Here is a 15697-nt window from a genome sequence, read left to right on the forward strand (position 1 = left end):
CATGTAAATCAAGAGTTATTTAATCTAATTAATTTAATCATACTTTATTAATTTATAAAAAAAATTATAATTATATTAACACTCTTCTATAACAAGCCCATCTTATATATATTTACTTCACATTTCATTTTATTTATGTGCGCAAATATTGGGAAATAAACATTTTTCCTTTCAAGAAAGCTTAAACGAGTCCCACAAAAATGCTGACATGGCAGAGAGAAAAGAATGACGTTTGACCATTCCTCAGCAAATGGACCCCACCAAACTCCAGAACGCAAAATATATCTAGCTCGCATTCACAACCACCAAAACAACAAAACAAAATCGATAGCAATTGTCGATCTCTCTCACGATCAAAATCAACCGACCCCTAACCCTAATTCCCAAATTTGAAATCTCTTCAAACTCCATACGGATTTAAAAAAAAAAAAAGATTTTTTTAGTCGAAAAGAGAAACTCGATCTAATAATTGCAAGCTATGAACGGGGTTTTGATAGAGCTACTATAATGATAAGACGGCGACTAGGGTTTTGTTCGAATTGCATGGGGATTGACTTTGACCAATGCCAGAGCTTCGAAAAGGCGTGCGCCGAGGCCGAGCCGCTACTACGTTAGCTGCAGCTGCCTCTCCAGGGGGTAATTGCGTGAAGACACGCGCTGCGATCGCGCGTGAGGCTGCGGCTGTTGCTGTTGCCGCTGAGTGGGAGAGGCCAAGGCCGAGGACGAGGTTGGCGACGAAGAAATTGAAGGCAGAACAGGAAGAGAATTTAGAAGTCAAAGAGAATCGGAAAAAGTTGCAGGTGATTGTGATATCGGAGAAAGATACTGACTTGGAGAAAAAGGAAGAGAAGGGTAAAAAGGTAAATAATAAAAAGATGGGTGATGATAGCGGTGGGTTGAGTGCTAATAAGGCTGCTGGGCAAGAAGAAGAGGGCAGTACGGCTCCCTTTCCAGAGAGGGTAAGCATTTTTATAAATTAAAATTAAAAATTATTTGGGTTGGTTTATAATTTAAACTTTTGTATTTTTGGTAAAGAAAATTTCAGCTGGGTTGGTGTTGGATCTGTGCAATTTTGGTTTATGCTGTTGATCAATATGATTTAATGATGTTATCTGAAAATTTCTCCTTGAAATTGTAAATTTGTGTTTTTCTGGTGGTGTATTTTGATTTATTTGTGTCGTTTGAAGTGTTTCCTGCTTAGAATGTGCTATGGTTGTGATTGAAAAGAAGACCTGTTTCTTCATCTGAATGATTTTGGCGGATTTGAAGCACATGAGGTTTTTTTTATTTCTGCCAATTATTATAAATTTTAGCTTTAAGTTATGCATTTATTCTATTCCATTTATAATGTGTATTGGAACTGTTTATTGAGTTTTTATGCCTTTTTATGGAACGACGTTGTACAAAAACTTTTTGTTGGTTCTTGGCTGTGCTGATCACTGCCGTCTATCACTCTTTGATATTAGAATAAAATTATACTTAGTAGACTTTGTGATTGCATTTTTATGGCAATTCTAGCATTTTTTAGATTTGAGTATCATTGTGATTTATTATCTTTTCAATATTCATTGTTTTGCAATAACTGTAACTTTACAATTTCCATTTATTGTTTTCATGTATCACTTTCTGAAGGTTCAAGTAGGAGGGTCACCTGTGTACAAAATAGAGAGGAAGCTAGGAAAAGGTGGATTTGGTCAGGTGTTTGTTGGTCGTCGAGCTCATGGTGGAAATGAACGCTCATCAGGTGCTGGGGCTGTGGAGGTAAAATCAGTATAAATTGATTTGCCCTTGTGAAAAGTTGAATTGCAGATGTGTTTTATGTTAAATGATCAATCATGTATTCCCTCTCATTCTGCTTGTGTTTTTCCAGGTAGCTCTGAAATTTGAGCACCGAAACAGCAAAGGCTGTAGCTATGGCCCTCCGTATGAATGGCAAGTTTACAAGTAGGTACCTTTTTTTTTTTTTTTTTTGTCCTTGCCTGTTTCTTGTGTTTTGTGGAGTTGAGGATTTGTTAACTAATGACTGGATTTTAATTGATGTGAGATTATATTGAAAATTTTGGTGTAACAGCACTCTTGGTGGTAGTCACGGAGTGCCTAAAGTACACTTTAAAGGAAGGCAAGGAGACTATTATGTGATGGTGAGATCGAGAGTCCTACCTCTCTTCATTTCTGCATCATAACTTATTGTCATTTGTCTGACTTTTGCGTACACATTTGCAGGTTATGGACATGTTAGGTCCCAGCTTGTGGGATGTGTGGAATTCTTCAGGGCAGACGTGAGTATCTGTGTTCTTATATCAAATTCTCTCTCTCTCTCTTCATGGATTTCATGATTTGTTGTTTTCTTATTACCTTGAGAATTCATAATTTTGAATGTCTCATGAATTGCTGGGTTAACAGTGTAGTTGTGGAATATTAAGAGGCTTGCACCCTAAGGCTTTTCTTGTGGGGCCCTAGGAAGGGTTTCAAGGCACAACTATAAGGCTTAATTTAAATGATGTTCTTGCCTCAAGAAGCCATGCTTTCATGAATTTGAAGGCTTCATTCAGTTGAAGCTTATGGTTCAACTTGTAAGGCTGTCAAGCAAGCGGATGCTTCTTGCTCTGCAAATTCTTTGGTTTAGTGTGTGTCTCGTGTGCCTTATAAGAAATTGCTTAGTCCTACCTTCATTTATCCTCACCAAATGCTTTTTTTTAATTTTAGTTCCCATACACATAACTTTTTGGTTCGTCCACTGTGTCTACAGAAATTGTGATGGTATCATGTTCAGCTCCTAAGAACTAATCTGAACAGATATTGCTATATTCTACTTTTCTTTACTTGAAGAAGCTTTTCCCTCATCATGTTGAATAATTACGTAAAAATAGTATTTTGTGAATGCGCTGTGATAATTAAGGCTGCAAACTCTTTTGTTTGTGGTTTAGTTGTATTCTTTATCTAGCGGTGACCTTTTATTTAATCTGAAGATTGTACCAATGTGCGATGTTGAAACTTACCTAAGCTTCTCTCTGTAGATGGAATTAGGCCAGTAGACAATAGAATTTGTCTATTTGCATTTAGTTTTAGGAAATATACTTTAAAACTTTTCTAATATACCATTTTTCCCCATTTGACATTTATTGCACTACATCCTTTTGAGATTGGTACTTTAATACTGCTTTTTATTATTGAATTAAATGAATTATTTTTAAGACATATATTGCATGTTACTATATTTTTGTTGTGCACTACTTGCGCTTACCATAGCTTATTTCTTATTTATTTCATATGTAGGATGTCCTCTGAAATGGTAGCTTGTATTGCAGTCGAGTCTTTATCAATCCTGGAGAAGATGCATTCAAAAGGGTATGTTCTTGTAATTTCAAGTTTTACATGTAATTTGAAATTTGGTGAAAACTTTGCCAGCTTCATTTTCCAATTTAGCAGTCTTTTTTTGGTATTTATTATTTTTATATACTAATTATTATTTTTCATATTGATTCCATTTGATATTAGTTATGTGCATGGAGATGTAAAACCTGAGAATTTTTTACTTGGTCAGCCATCTACACCACAAGAGAAGAAGTTGTTTCTAGTTGACCTAGGATTAGGTGAGTAATTTCATTTTTATCCTTACTATATCCTCATTATTTACTTTTTTTGAGAGTCCTAACATCTTATCAATATATGATATTGCAGCAACAAAGTGGAGAGACAGCAGTACTGGACAGCATGTTGAATATGATCAACGTCCTGATATGTTTAGGTTAGCGTTTGTCTAGATGCATTCAATTATGCAATCTATTATTTTACCACTATTTCTGATTCCTTTTCTGTTATATTTTTTCAGAGGAACTGTTCGATATGCTAGTGTTCATGCGCACTTGGGAAGAACTGCTAGTAGAAGAGATGATCTTGAGTCACTTGCATATACCTTGATATTCCTTCATAAAGGAAGATTACCGTGGCAAGGCTACCAGGTATCAATTATTTTCTATATATTTGGTTGAATCCTACATCCTGTTTGGATTCTTTCATTTTAATTTAAAGCCAATCTAGTTACACTGTTTCTTCCAAAATATCAGGGCGATAATAAATCCTTCCTAGTTTGTAAAAAGAAGATGGCTACTTCTCCGGAAATGCTTTGCTGTTTCTGCCCTCCGGCTTTAAAACAGTTTCTTGAGATTGTGGTGAACATGAAATTTGATGAGGAGCCCAATTATTCCAAGTTAATATCTTTATTTGAGGGTTTGCTCGGACCAAATCCGGCGATAAGGCCAATAAATACTGAGGGTGCTCAAAAGGTCAGCATTTTGGTATGGCAATATTATTTTTTTCCCGCTGGTCACAATTGCCGATTTTAATGAGAGCTTGTGAAACTTTTGCTAGATTATCTATCAAGTTGGTCAAAAACGGGGTAGGCTGAATGTTGAGGAGGAAGATGATGGGCAACCAAGGAAGAAGGTTCGTCTGGGAGTGCCCGCCACACAATGGATTTCTATTTACAATGCTAGGCTACCCATGAAACAGAGGTATGGACTTTCTTTCATGAATAGATAGTTGTGTTTCATTTTATGATGCAAATTGGATATTGAGGTGTCATCTGCCATTTTTCTACCACATACAATCCCCCCCCCCCAAACAGACAATGTTTATTGGATGCTTTTAGCATTAGCGTTCAATTATGTGGAGCTAAGGTGGATTTGGAGTGTATTCAGATCTATTGCTTTTTCTTTTTGGTTATATAACTGAATATATTTGAATGGGAGGTGGTTCAATGTTGTTATTAATTACCTACCTACAAAATCTGTCCTAGATGATGCGCCCCCCCCCCCCCCCCAAAAAAAAACAACATTTGTTCCATCTTGTGAAGCAAAATGAATTCTAGTTTGATTATGCACATTTCACTTTGGCATACAAACTGCACTTAAAAGAACTATTGTACGGGTGAAATGAGCCCGTTGTAAAACTCCATTACAACTGAAAGTTAAATAAAACACATAGCCAATGAGCGGAAGAAGGCTACTCATATTATATATGGTTTCCTAAATATACTATTGCCTGATAACCCACTTGTCGTGTAATTAGGTACCACTATAATGTCGCTGATGCAAGGTTGGCTCAACATATTGAGAGAGGAATGGCGGATGGTCTGCTTATAAGTTGTGTGGCATCCTGTTCCAATCTTTGGGCACTAATTATGGATGCTGGAACTGGTTTCACCAGCCAAGTTTATGAATTATCACCGTTCTTCTTACACAAGGTGAATTGCTGCTCTGCATTTTGTACTTGTCATTTTCTTTATTGTTTACTGCTTAAATGTACAAAATTACACATACTGTTCTTCTGAATTTGTAGGAGTGGATCATGGAACAGTGGGAAAAGAACTATTACATTAGTTCAATTGCTGGTGCTACCAATGGAAGCTCTCTTGTAGTGATGTCCAAAGGTTTGTTTGCATTGTTTCCTTTTTCTTGTCATATTTACTGATAAAATTCTGTTGTTTGCTTGGGGAAATGTAATCTATTTTTATTCTCGTTGAAAATTAGTGCTTGTACTTGCAGTTGCTGTCATGCCAAGTTGTAATTGATAGATGTGCAAGATTTAATTGGAGATTGTTTCTAATTGATGGCTTTGATTTCATTTACTAATATATGTGGTACTTTGTATGTGGATTAATACATTATGACATATTGCATATGGTTTTTCATGTGTCATGAACTGTACTTCATTACGTGGTTGTATAAAAGAATAAAATTGAAGAAAAGAAATTGCTTAGGCTCAGTTCTCAGCTTGAACTCCTCTTTATTTGTTCCAAAGGAGTTATATTTCCCAAGCTTGAATAATTTTTTAAAATGTTTTAAGTTCATCATGTGATTGCATCCTAGTGTTTATTGTTAGCAATTAATTGGGAGAGTTTATGATCTAATTTCCACAGGTACTCAGTACACACAACAGTCTTACAAAGTAAGCGATTCATTCCCCTTCAAGTGGATAAACAAGAAATGGAGAGAAGGCTTCCACGTCACGTCAATGGCTACTGCTGGAAGTCGATGGGGTGTTGTCATGTCTCGCAATGCTGGCTTCAGTGAACAGGTTGAGTTTCAGTTGTCTTGTTATCAACATTTTCTCTGAAAATTTATTGTCTTAGTTTTGGAATTGCTTAATTCCCCTCTAATAAGTTCTGGTTTTGGTTTCAAAGGTAGTGGAGCTAGATTTTCTCTATCCAAGTGAGGGCATCCACAGGAGATGGGATGGTGGCTATCGAATAACATCAACAGCAGCAACTTGTGATCAAGCTGCTCTTATCTTGAGTGTTCCCAGGCGCAAACCTGGTGATGAAACTCAAGAAACTCTACGTACTTCTCAATTCCCAAGCACTCATGTTAAGGTAAATAAAAGGATTTTATCCTCAAATATTTAAAAGATGTTTCTATTTGTTCTATTTCTGCTTACTGGTTGCAAGGGACATGATATTCATGTCTGCTCAACATTGAAAACAGAATACCCAAAGAAGATTGAATGCACTGATTGTTCACATGATGTTTCTTCAGGAGGAATTATTTGCACATATATTCTTATGCACATTTGTGATTTCGATATGCAGGAAAAATGGGCGAAAAATCTTTATCTCGCCTGTCTGTGCTATGGGCGAACTGTATCTTGAAGTCAAATGTAAAGAACTTGGAGGGGATTTTAATGCATGGTGGAATGGGGAAAAAAAAAAAGGCTAGTGAGAGAGCTTGGTGGTCCTATTTTTCCCTTCATTTTGTAAAAAATATTAGGAGGTTTATTTTGAAGCCTGAAGCAAGAAGAGAGTATTATTATCATGTATGACAGATATTTTTACTGCAGCATCATCCTCTTTTGGCTCTTGTTCTTAGGAGGCTTTTCAAATAATTTTGGTGTTTGATATCATTTTACAAGTACTTTCATTTAAGTGTTTAGAAAATAATTTTTAAGATGTGTGATAAAGCGCATGGATACTAGTTATGCCTTGGAATGAAAGACAATTCGGAATCAGCTTATTATATATATATACACGCACACACACACATGCATATGTTAAAAATAATGAAATTTGAAGAGTAATGATGAACTAATGCGCGCTAATCATGAGAAAGAGTTGTCGATAATAATAGACAGGTAAAAGATTTTAGTAGTAGATATTTATAGTAGAATTTGACGTCAGGGGCCTGTACGGAAAATAAACTACCAACTGTGTTCTTATTTGATATTATGTTACCATTCGGGGACGGAGTTGTTATCAACCCCTTTCCAACAGTGCCAGAAATGGTGACGTGTCAAGATCAGGCCCATGCAACAAAAAGAGATCAGATTCTGCATGCTCGCACAGCAAAGCAGAGAGATAAAACGATTTGTTTTTAAACACAAAACAGACAAGGCGCAGCAGGAGCAGAGAGCGCCATGGCTTCTTCCTCTCACCCCTTAACTATCCAGCAACCACTGTCTTTAACCTCAAAAAGCTCTACATGTAATCTCTCTCTCTCTCTCTCTCTCTCACTGAATTTTCAGCTTTTTTGAGTTGTAATAATATTTTTATATTCATTTCATTCTCACTTCTCTTGTCTGAGTCTCAACTTCATGACTACTAATGGTTATTTGCTGATACCAATGGCTAAATTTTCATATAATCCTTCACTTTTTGTCACTCGTAGCTAGTTTCCTAACAAACGTATCTGAGTTTTCTTTTCCTTTTTGTTGCCCATGTCTCATATATAATTGACTACGCTTCAGTTGCTTATGCAAATTTCTTTTTGTAGAAATTGTCTCATCAAGAAAGTGGTTGTTGTATGTATGTATAGGAGTAATTCTTTGATTGCTTTAACGTTAGATTTCAGTCTGCAACTAGAATTGTGACAAAATTAGGCACATCTTTTATAATTGCAATTTCCGTTCAGTTGTGATATTGTTTTGAGGCTTTGACTGAACAATTATATTTGCTTTTCTGAAATAATGGCAGATAAGTTGAGGTCGTTCGGATTTCGTGTGAATTGCAGCTTGGACAATGAGAGCTGTAGTTTTGGTGTTTCTGACAGCTCATCGGACCCAAGAAAGCCGAAGGTTTGATATCTTTATGAATGTGTCATTTTGAAGTCCCCAGAGTGTATCATAAATCTAATGCTCAGGCTTACTTTCTATGACAGGAGTCTCGAGTATTAATATCTCGCCGTAAGTGTCTTGCGTGTATATGTTCAACTATAGCCCTGATAAGCAATTCTGGATCGTTGGTTTCTGTGCCGGAGGCCATTGCTTTGGACGGAAAAGAAAGACCTGTATGCAGAAATTGTGGCGGTAGTGGTGCTGTTCTCTGTGAGTATTAGTTTTGTTATTCCTTTTTCCGTCTCACTTGTAATATGTGAATAAGTGAATGCATTCTCGGCTAATTATCTCCAAATAATATTTTCACTGAAGAACTGGAAAAGTTTGCTTTTATTTTTGATGTTCCAACTACTTGTAGCTCCTGTTGAAATATGCATTCTCATATTTCTTTACTGTCAGTTTTGATCACAGCAAATGTAAAACAAATCTGACCATTGTGTGATTTTGGGGTCATTGGACCTTTGACATCTAAATTTGTCTTTTGCACTGGTTTTTTATTCTCCCTTTGCAGAAAAAGGATTAAACATAGTTTAATTTTTTGCACTATTATTACAATTAGGCTGAATATAGGTCCATTGATCTTTGCAAATAGTATGGTTTTTTGAAATTGAGAAGTTGCTATGAAATTTCTCATTATTTTCTGTTACAACTTAGAAAGATGGAAATTCTGATTTGACAGACATTTCTTTTATCTGAAACAGTAATTGTTTGTGGCTGCAAATGGACCAAAAAAAATGTATCTTGAAATTTTTCTGTTGTAGATTTGTTGGTCACTTCCAATTTCCCTTTGGTCTGGAAGATTTTAATTTGCCTTTTATTTAGGTGATATGTGTGGTGGTACAGGAAAATGGAAAGCCCTCAACCGGAAACGTGCTAAAGATGTTTACGAGTTCACAGAATGTCCAAATTGTTATGGTATGAACTTTTTCCTCTGATACTCTTGTCATGTTGGTATATTAAAACTGATGAGTAATGAGTCTGCTTCTGCTTCAAATTTGTTCGTTTCCAACCACTGTGGAATTTGACCTTTTTTATGAGCCATTACTAATACTTTCTGTGGGCAGGTCGTGGGAAACTTGTGTGTCCAGTATGCTTAGGCACTGGTTTACCGAATAACAAAGGTCTTCTTAGGAGGCCCGATGCACGGAAATTACTTGACAAGATGTACAATGGTCGATTATTACCAAATTCTTAAGTATGGCCTTTCACCTTGGTGTCTGTAATGTGAACTGCTATAGCAATGATAATCGTTCGTGTTTATCAATTTGTTTCACAGTCAGCAATTTTTGTACAACTGACTACCATGCCAGCTTAATCCTTTGCAACCCACATAGGTTTGATTGAAGTGGATATTCGTTAACCTGTGTTTTCTGGAATTCTGTTGGGTGGAATGTTTTGATTGATTATGCCTTGACAAGATGAATGAAGCCTGTGTACTGGAGCAGTACACACGATCAATCTTGCTATTACTACAGTTTTGTCCTGAACACTGAACGGAAGCCCTGAAGTGACCAGAGTTCATTTACGATAGGCAATTACTCCTTGTGTTGATTTGTTTATTTCTCTTATGCGACCTGATTCCAAGTAGCTAAATGTACCATGAATTATGCAATATTTGGAGGCAATTACTGCCATTTTAGGATTAAAAACTTACTCAGCTTATCATTGCCACTCAATCACAGAATGATAAATGATAAATATTAGCTTCAGTCTGATTTACAATATTTTTCGGAGCCCAAGTATAAAATAAAAGGAGGACACTCTAAAGTCTAAATGCACTTAAATTTTATCTTATGAAAATGATATGAAAAAGAACATTCCTGCACATTGAATCTCTCTTCAGATTCAGTGGAGACAATGAATGCTATTGTCTTCAACAAGCAACTTATGTATACATTTCATTTGCTATTTCAAGAGAATAAATCAATATATATACCCAAGTAATCTTGTATATGCTGGAAGCTTTTGATTTACAACATACGCTGTGCCATTCTCTTCGTCATGTACCTGATTCACTCAACAGGAACATAAATGCTTCACCAGCACATCTTTCAACAACAAAATTGGATTGTTTCTCAATACAAACAACTTAAGCGATGGAAGAAAGAAAATACTCGTGGAACTTGAGTGAAAGCTTGCAATGGGTAGCCAAAAATCAGGGCTGACTGCTGGGCAGCTTGTTGAGAACTGTGTGCTCTGGCTTATGATCGCATTCATAGTCAAGATGAACAAATGCTCGTTCAACTTCAGGGAGTTTCTCAATCTTGTTCTGCAAGCTCTCTCCTATTGCATGTGCTTCTTTTAACGGTAACTCTTCTGGTAGCTCAATGTCAACCTTTTTCAAGAGAATGATATTAATTTACTAAACTAAAAGAATGGAGTTCCAAAATGCTTACTATAAGGGAGGTTTTAATAGTATATGAAATGTATTCAAGCATCAAATTATCATAATCGGCCAGGAGCTGCACCAAAGTTAAATGTTAAGAGATACCTTGAATAGACCTTATGATTCCATCTTAAAGACAGCTCTGCATGATCTCAATTTGATGAAGATAGTAGAAAAATTATTGTCAAAGCCATTGCAACCAGAAGGTGCTGACTCTATCCTTTCATTTCCAGTTAATTTAATTGCTTTATGTTTGCGTTATATAGTAGTGTGACATAGTGGTTGGATTGCAGGTATGTCATATGAAAGAGAAGAGAGTCGTAATTATTGGAAGAATGAAGATCATTTTCAAGATTAACCATAAACTAGGTACGGAACAACCAACCTCTACAAAATAAAGAACGCCGAAAGTGTAAGCTCGAACTGTGTCGATACGCTTGACTTCAGGGTGCCTTATGACAAGATATGTCAATTTCTGCAAGATTTCAGGAGGAGCCGATTGTCCCACAAGTGAAACTGCATTAATAAGCCCCAGTTCAGAGTAGTTTCGGACCATATTACCAGGAAGAATCGAGCAAAATTAAATGTAATTTAGCCTTGGTTTCAATAAACTCATTAACACTAAAAAGGATTCTTCTAAATCATTCTCACAAAAAATCATGACTCAGCCATAGTCTCCCCATCCTCAAGCTGACTCAAATTCCACATTTTTCTTTTCTTTTCATTTAAAAAGAATGAAAACATATTGGCAAAACTTATCCAGAGCAAATCAAAACATGTAACCAAATTGATCTTCTACCAAAAAAACATGAAAAAAAAAAAAAAAAGATAACAGAAAGCCCTAATAGACCCAGACCCTTAGACTCTAGTACATCTCTCCAAAGTTGTGAAACCAAGGTTTGCAATGATCAGTACTAACAATGTAAAAGAATAAAACTAGAAGCTGTGAATATAAGCATTCCTATCAACTTAGTTTCTGGGGATAAACTAAAGTTGTAAGTTATCAATACCATACTTATTATTCCCCCTGTAAGCTGAAAGGATTTATAAGAAATTATTAGATCAAATAATACCAAAATGGCTGATGAAAGTACCTGCATTTTCCATAACAGTTTCGGACCAATTTGTAATTGTGTAAACTGCCAGAAGAATGGCACCTGCAGGATCAATCCACCAATAGAAACTATCACCAAGAACAGCAGCAACTAATCCTACTACATTTGTTACCACATCAAAATAGTGATCCTGAGATTCAACAATAGAAGTTAGAACAATTGATAAAAATATGGAAAATAAAAGATCTACAAATTATTGAAAAAGCAGAGCTCAAAAACCTTAGCATATGCGCGGACAATCTTGTTTCCTGAGCTTTTGCAGTAAATCCAGAGGGCAAGTTTTACTACAGTAGCACCGATCATGATCGAGTATAACCATTCCAATTGGACTGTATTCATCTTTTTAGGCGGTTCATCTTTAACTAGCTTTTCTACAGCCTCGATCAACACCTGAAACCCTGCAAAAAAATGAAGGCTGTAACAATCTCCTTTTTCACAGGAAGTCTATGTCAAATTCATGTTCCATACGATTCAGGATACAAATGTGAGTATATGCAATTAAATCACAACACAAGTTAGTTCTTTGCACCACAAATTTGTAGTTGTTCTCTTACACTGAACTAGATGAAATATGATGTATGCAGGACATGAAGCTCAATGTCAATATCACAATTAACAAGCAAGAACAGATTAAAATCACTGGCAAATATGGGAAGGTTAAGGCTTTGCTGACATACCGAGTGTAGCCATTATAGCAGCAAAGATGATTATGCCTACTGGCTGCACCCTCAATTTCCCAATAGGATATTTATAGATATTTATGTTTTTCATCGCTACATGAGTGAACCAAAGTATGCCACCGGCCATTAGATCAAGTAAAGAATCCAGTGTCGATGCAGCAATGGCTATGGATCCACTCTTTATTGTAGCAAATATCTGCATGCCATGTTGTCTCATTATTTCAACTGCTTGAATATGTAAACTGAATTATCTGCAGCAACATATCATATATACTCTTTTGTTTTACATATTTTTATATGAAAATTATTTGTTTAAATGATTTAATATCAGTTTATTTCCTTTCTTTAAATATTGTTAAATAATTAATAACCTTGAAGGCCACTTATAAAATTCCAAGCACTTTAGAGGTTTATGCGAAAAGTAATCATTGAAGTTAGAGAACACCATAGTCAGAAAAGCTTATTATTCGAATTTGATTGAGATTGGTAGTAGTTTTTAATTACCTTACACGCCAGCAAAACAATATTGGCATAATTAGAAATCTTCATTGCTCTTTCATGTTGAACTTGTTCCTGAAGATCTTCCTCGATGAAGCAATCAGAATCCACCAAAACATCAACTTCCTCAAAGGATTTCAGAGTAGCAAATTGTGATTCATAGTATTCCTTTTCTCCTACAAGGGGATTGACATAAGAGCATCCCACGTAAGTTGCATTAATATGTAGTCATCACTCATCAGAGAGCATGATAGTCATTATTGATATCAAAATACAGCCACTCAGAAAATATTCAATCTTTAGAACCGCCGATCAATCAATTACTTGAATTCTTCTCTTAAAGTAATAGTTGGTTCAACATTTCCTTAAAAAAACATCCTCATTAAGTATGCATCTACACATAAATATAACACAAACATCATACCTATATATATATACACACACATGAACATAAAAGAATGTATGAAAGTACCCATGCATGGTTTGGATTGAGGTTGCTTTTATTTCTAATAATTAAAAAGAAACAAAAAATGTGATATGCAACGGAATACCTGATGTAATTTTGTAACGCCTCGTGATTAATGCTAAAGCTATTGATGCACGGACTAAGGAACTTAACATTATCGCTCACCATGTAAATATATTGATAACGTATCAATATATCATATATGTATTTATAATATAATGATAATAAAAAGCAGATCAGCCCACCGTTTCTTTTTCACTTTCCTTCATTTTCTCACCAACCAAACAACCCCCCCACAAACACTAACAAAGAACAAGCCGCTATACCTTCACTTAAGGCTATGGTTTTAGAGGTGTCAACATCAAAAGGAGCCTCGGCATCAATACCAGCCAACACCTTCTCAGGCAACTTGGAAACAAACTCGTGCCTGAGTGCGTTCACCGAGTTACGTCGACTCAGGCTCAGCCTTCCGCTCCCGCTTCTCTTCCTCTCCCTACTACTACTCGACGTCCTCCGCAGCAGCGGCTGCGAACCCGAATCACGATCCATTCTCTATACCCGGCCCAATATCCCACGTGTGTGTTTCTCTCTTTCTCTCTCGCCTCCCAATGATGATAGATAGATGGATAGACTATTCAAAGTTATGGTTTTTAGTAACAGAAAAGTGTGATTAGATTTTGCCTTTCTGTTTTGTTGATGAGACAATAATGATTGCAAGGCACAACTCTTTAAAAGCATTTTTAAGATCTTACATTTGTCTTTTAATTAAATTAGAACTATCTACTCTTAAGAGATTATATTGGATTCTTGACACTTGTATTACATTAATTTAATTAAAAATTTATAAAGATTTTTTTAGTTCAAATATTTAAAAAGAATTTTTGAGTTTAGTACCCTTTTTCACCGTTTGAAAATTATTAAATAGCTAAAAAGTCAATAAAATTATCTAATAATGTTCATGCGATTAAAATACAGTACCTCAATAACATAGTCACAGTTAAAGTTGGTAAAACGAATTACTGAATTGTTTTCGTGTCGTATTAATTTCGTATATTTAAGCTAACCCAAACATCATCTATTTGATAATTGTGTCAAAATATTAAGATTCTAATTCGATATGAAAAATAAATAAAGTATCTAATAATTCATTTAATATCTATGTATTCAACAAGATTTACATCAAATATCTACACTCGATATTATAAAATATACCTATTTACCAATATTATTACACATCTATAATTTTGAACACATGCATGGTGCTTTATTTATAAAATTCTATATATATTTAGAACACCAATAAAGTAAATGTGTAGATATGGATAGCATGTATATTTATAATATTATATTTGAAGAGGGAATTATGTCTAATATCTAAATTTTGATGACAAAAACCTACAAGTTAATTTACAATAAAAAAAAACATAACCGTGCCATTAATTAGGTAAATGGGTTAAGAAATTTAATATTAACCCGATATAAAAAAAATTATATTGATTCGGACCCCACCCATTTAAGAATGATATCAAATTTGATAATTCATATATATTTATTTATATCGTGTTTGTTTTGAGTAATCAGATCATGTCAAATTTTACCATTTCTAATCACTATATTATATATACTAAATTTTATTACAAATAATCTGTGTATTATATATAGATAGTAACTAAGTTAGACAAACTCTATAGTAATATATTGATAATGACTGTCAAATCATAATAATAAGTACATATTTAATATTTATATTTATAATCATGCGGTGATCATCAATAATCTAGCGTTGAGCGAGTTCAACTTAGTAGGGGTGGGCATATTTTAACTGAACCGATCCAAACCGACCATTTGGATCGGTTTGAATCGGTTTCATTAGTAAAAAAACTGGTTTCGGTTTATTGGATTGCAAATCGACATCACTCGGTTTGGAAGGATTCCAAACCGATTCAAACCGATCCAATCCAAAAATATTATATAATTACATTATATTCTAAGTTAAGCAATCTAACTAATTATATTTATCATTTTATGCAGATTTTCACAAATCAAAACTAATTAGGCCATAAGTTTTGACAGACAAGATGCACAATATTTTACAATATTTTAATTGTCAAATGTTGTTCAACTTTATTTTAATTTTGTGAGTTTGTTTTGAATGAATAGGTTAAGAACTTCTTTATTAGGATGTATTATGTTGTAAACTTGTATGGATGTATCTTTGAATTGTTATGTAGATGTCAAAGTAGATATGAATAATATAAAAGAGGTATCAATTTGGATTACGGACAAAAAAAAGAGGTAAAATAATAAAAAAGAAGTGGATTTTTAGCTAATAAACTCAAACCGAGAATCCAAACCGATCCAGTCGGTTTGGATCGGTTCGGTTTGAAAAATTTTTAAGTTGATATCGGTTTGAAAATGTTTCAAACCGATAAGTTTGGATCGGTTT

The 15697-nt window shown here is 34.9% G+C and overlaps 3 protein-coding genes across 5 annotated transcripts; 2 read left to right on the forward strand and 1 right to left on the reverse strand.

The window, feature by feature from the left end:
• Positions 1–294: 294 nt before the first annotated feature.
• LOC18052153 (casein kinase 1-like protein HD16) lies at positions 295–6900 on the forward strand. The gene is made up of 16 exons (XM_006445823.2): positions 295–959; positions 1633–1761; positions 1871–1944; positions 2072–2141; positions 2224–2279; positions 3277–3348; positions 3499–3593; positions 3682–3748; positions 3833–3962; positions 4068–4286; positions 4372–4514; positions 5071–5245; positions 5341–5431; positions 5921–6078; positions 6185–6373; positions 6590–6900. Exons 1-16 carry the CDS (start codon positions 564–566, stop codon positions 6647–6649), a joined length of 2124 nt encoding a protein of 707 aa, XP_006445886.1. The 5' UTR covers positions 295–563; the 3' UTR covers positions 6650–6900.
• Positions 6901–7107: 207 nt separating this feature from the next.
• LOC18052490 (protein PHOTOSYSTEM I ASSEMBLY 2, chloroplastic) lies at positions 7108–10202 on the forward strand. Of its 2 annotated transcripts, XM_024191517.1 has the most exons (6): positions 7108–7477; positions 7967–8067; positions 8151–8316; positions 8929–9021; positions 9171–9301; positions 10130–10202. In XM_024191517.1, the coding sequence occupies exons 1-5, from the start codon at positions 7411–7413 to the stop codon at positions 9299–9301; spliced, it is 558 nt and encodes a 185-aa protein (XP_024047285.1). In that variant the 5' UTR covers positions 7108–7410; the 3' UTR covers positions 10130–10202. The 2 variants fall into 2 exon arrangements, with proteins under 2 accessions (XP_024047285.1, XP_006445887.1); XM_006445824.2 differs by lacking the exon at positions 10130–10202 and having other exon boundaries at positions 9171–9763.
• A 37-nt stretch (positions 10203–10239) lies between these two features.
• On the reverse strand, positions 10240–13963 carry LOC18052491 (metal tolerance protein 4). 2 transcript variants are annotated; one of them, XM_006445826.2, is made up of 7 exons: positions 13578–13963; positions 12792–12961; positions 12285–12483; positions 11827–12005; positions 11587–11737; positions 10878–11008; positions 10240–10441 (listed from the first exon to the last, which is right to left on the reverse strand). In XM_006445826.2, the coding sequence occupies exons 1-7, from the start codon at positions 13798–13800 to the stop codon at positions 10262–10264; spliced, it is 1233 nt and encodes a 410-aa protein (XP_006445889.1). In that variant the 5' UTR covers positions 13801–13963; the 3' UTR covers positions 10240–10261. The 2 variants fall into 2 exon arrangements, with proteins under 2 accessions (XP_006445889.1, XP_024047284.1); XM_024191516.1 differs by lacking the exon at positions 13578–13963 and adding an exon at positions 13337–13430.
• Positions 13964–15697: the final 1734 nt, after the last annotated feature.

The sequence above is a fragment of the Citrus clementina genome, unplaced genomic scaffold (genome assembly GCF_000493195.1).
Source record: "Citrus clementina cultivar Clemenules unplaced genomic scaffold, Citrus_clementina_v1.0 scaffold_2, whole genome shotgun sequence".
Lineage (NCBI taxonomy): Eukaryota > Viridiplantae > Streptophyta > Magnoliopsida > Sapindales > Rutaceae > Citrus > Citrus x clementina.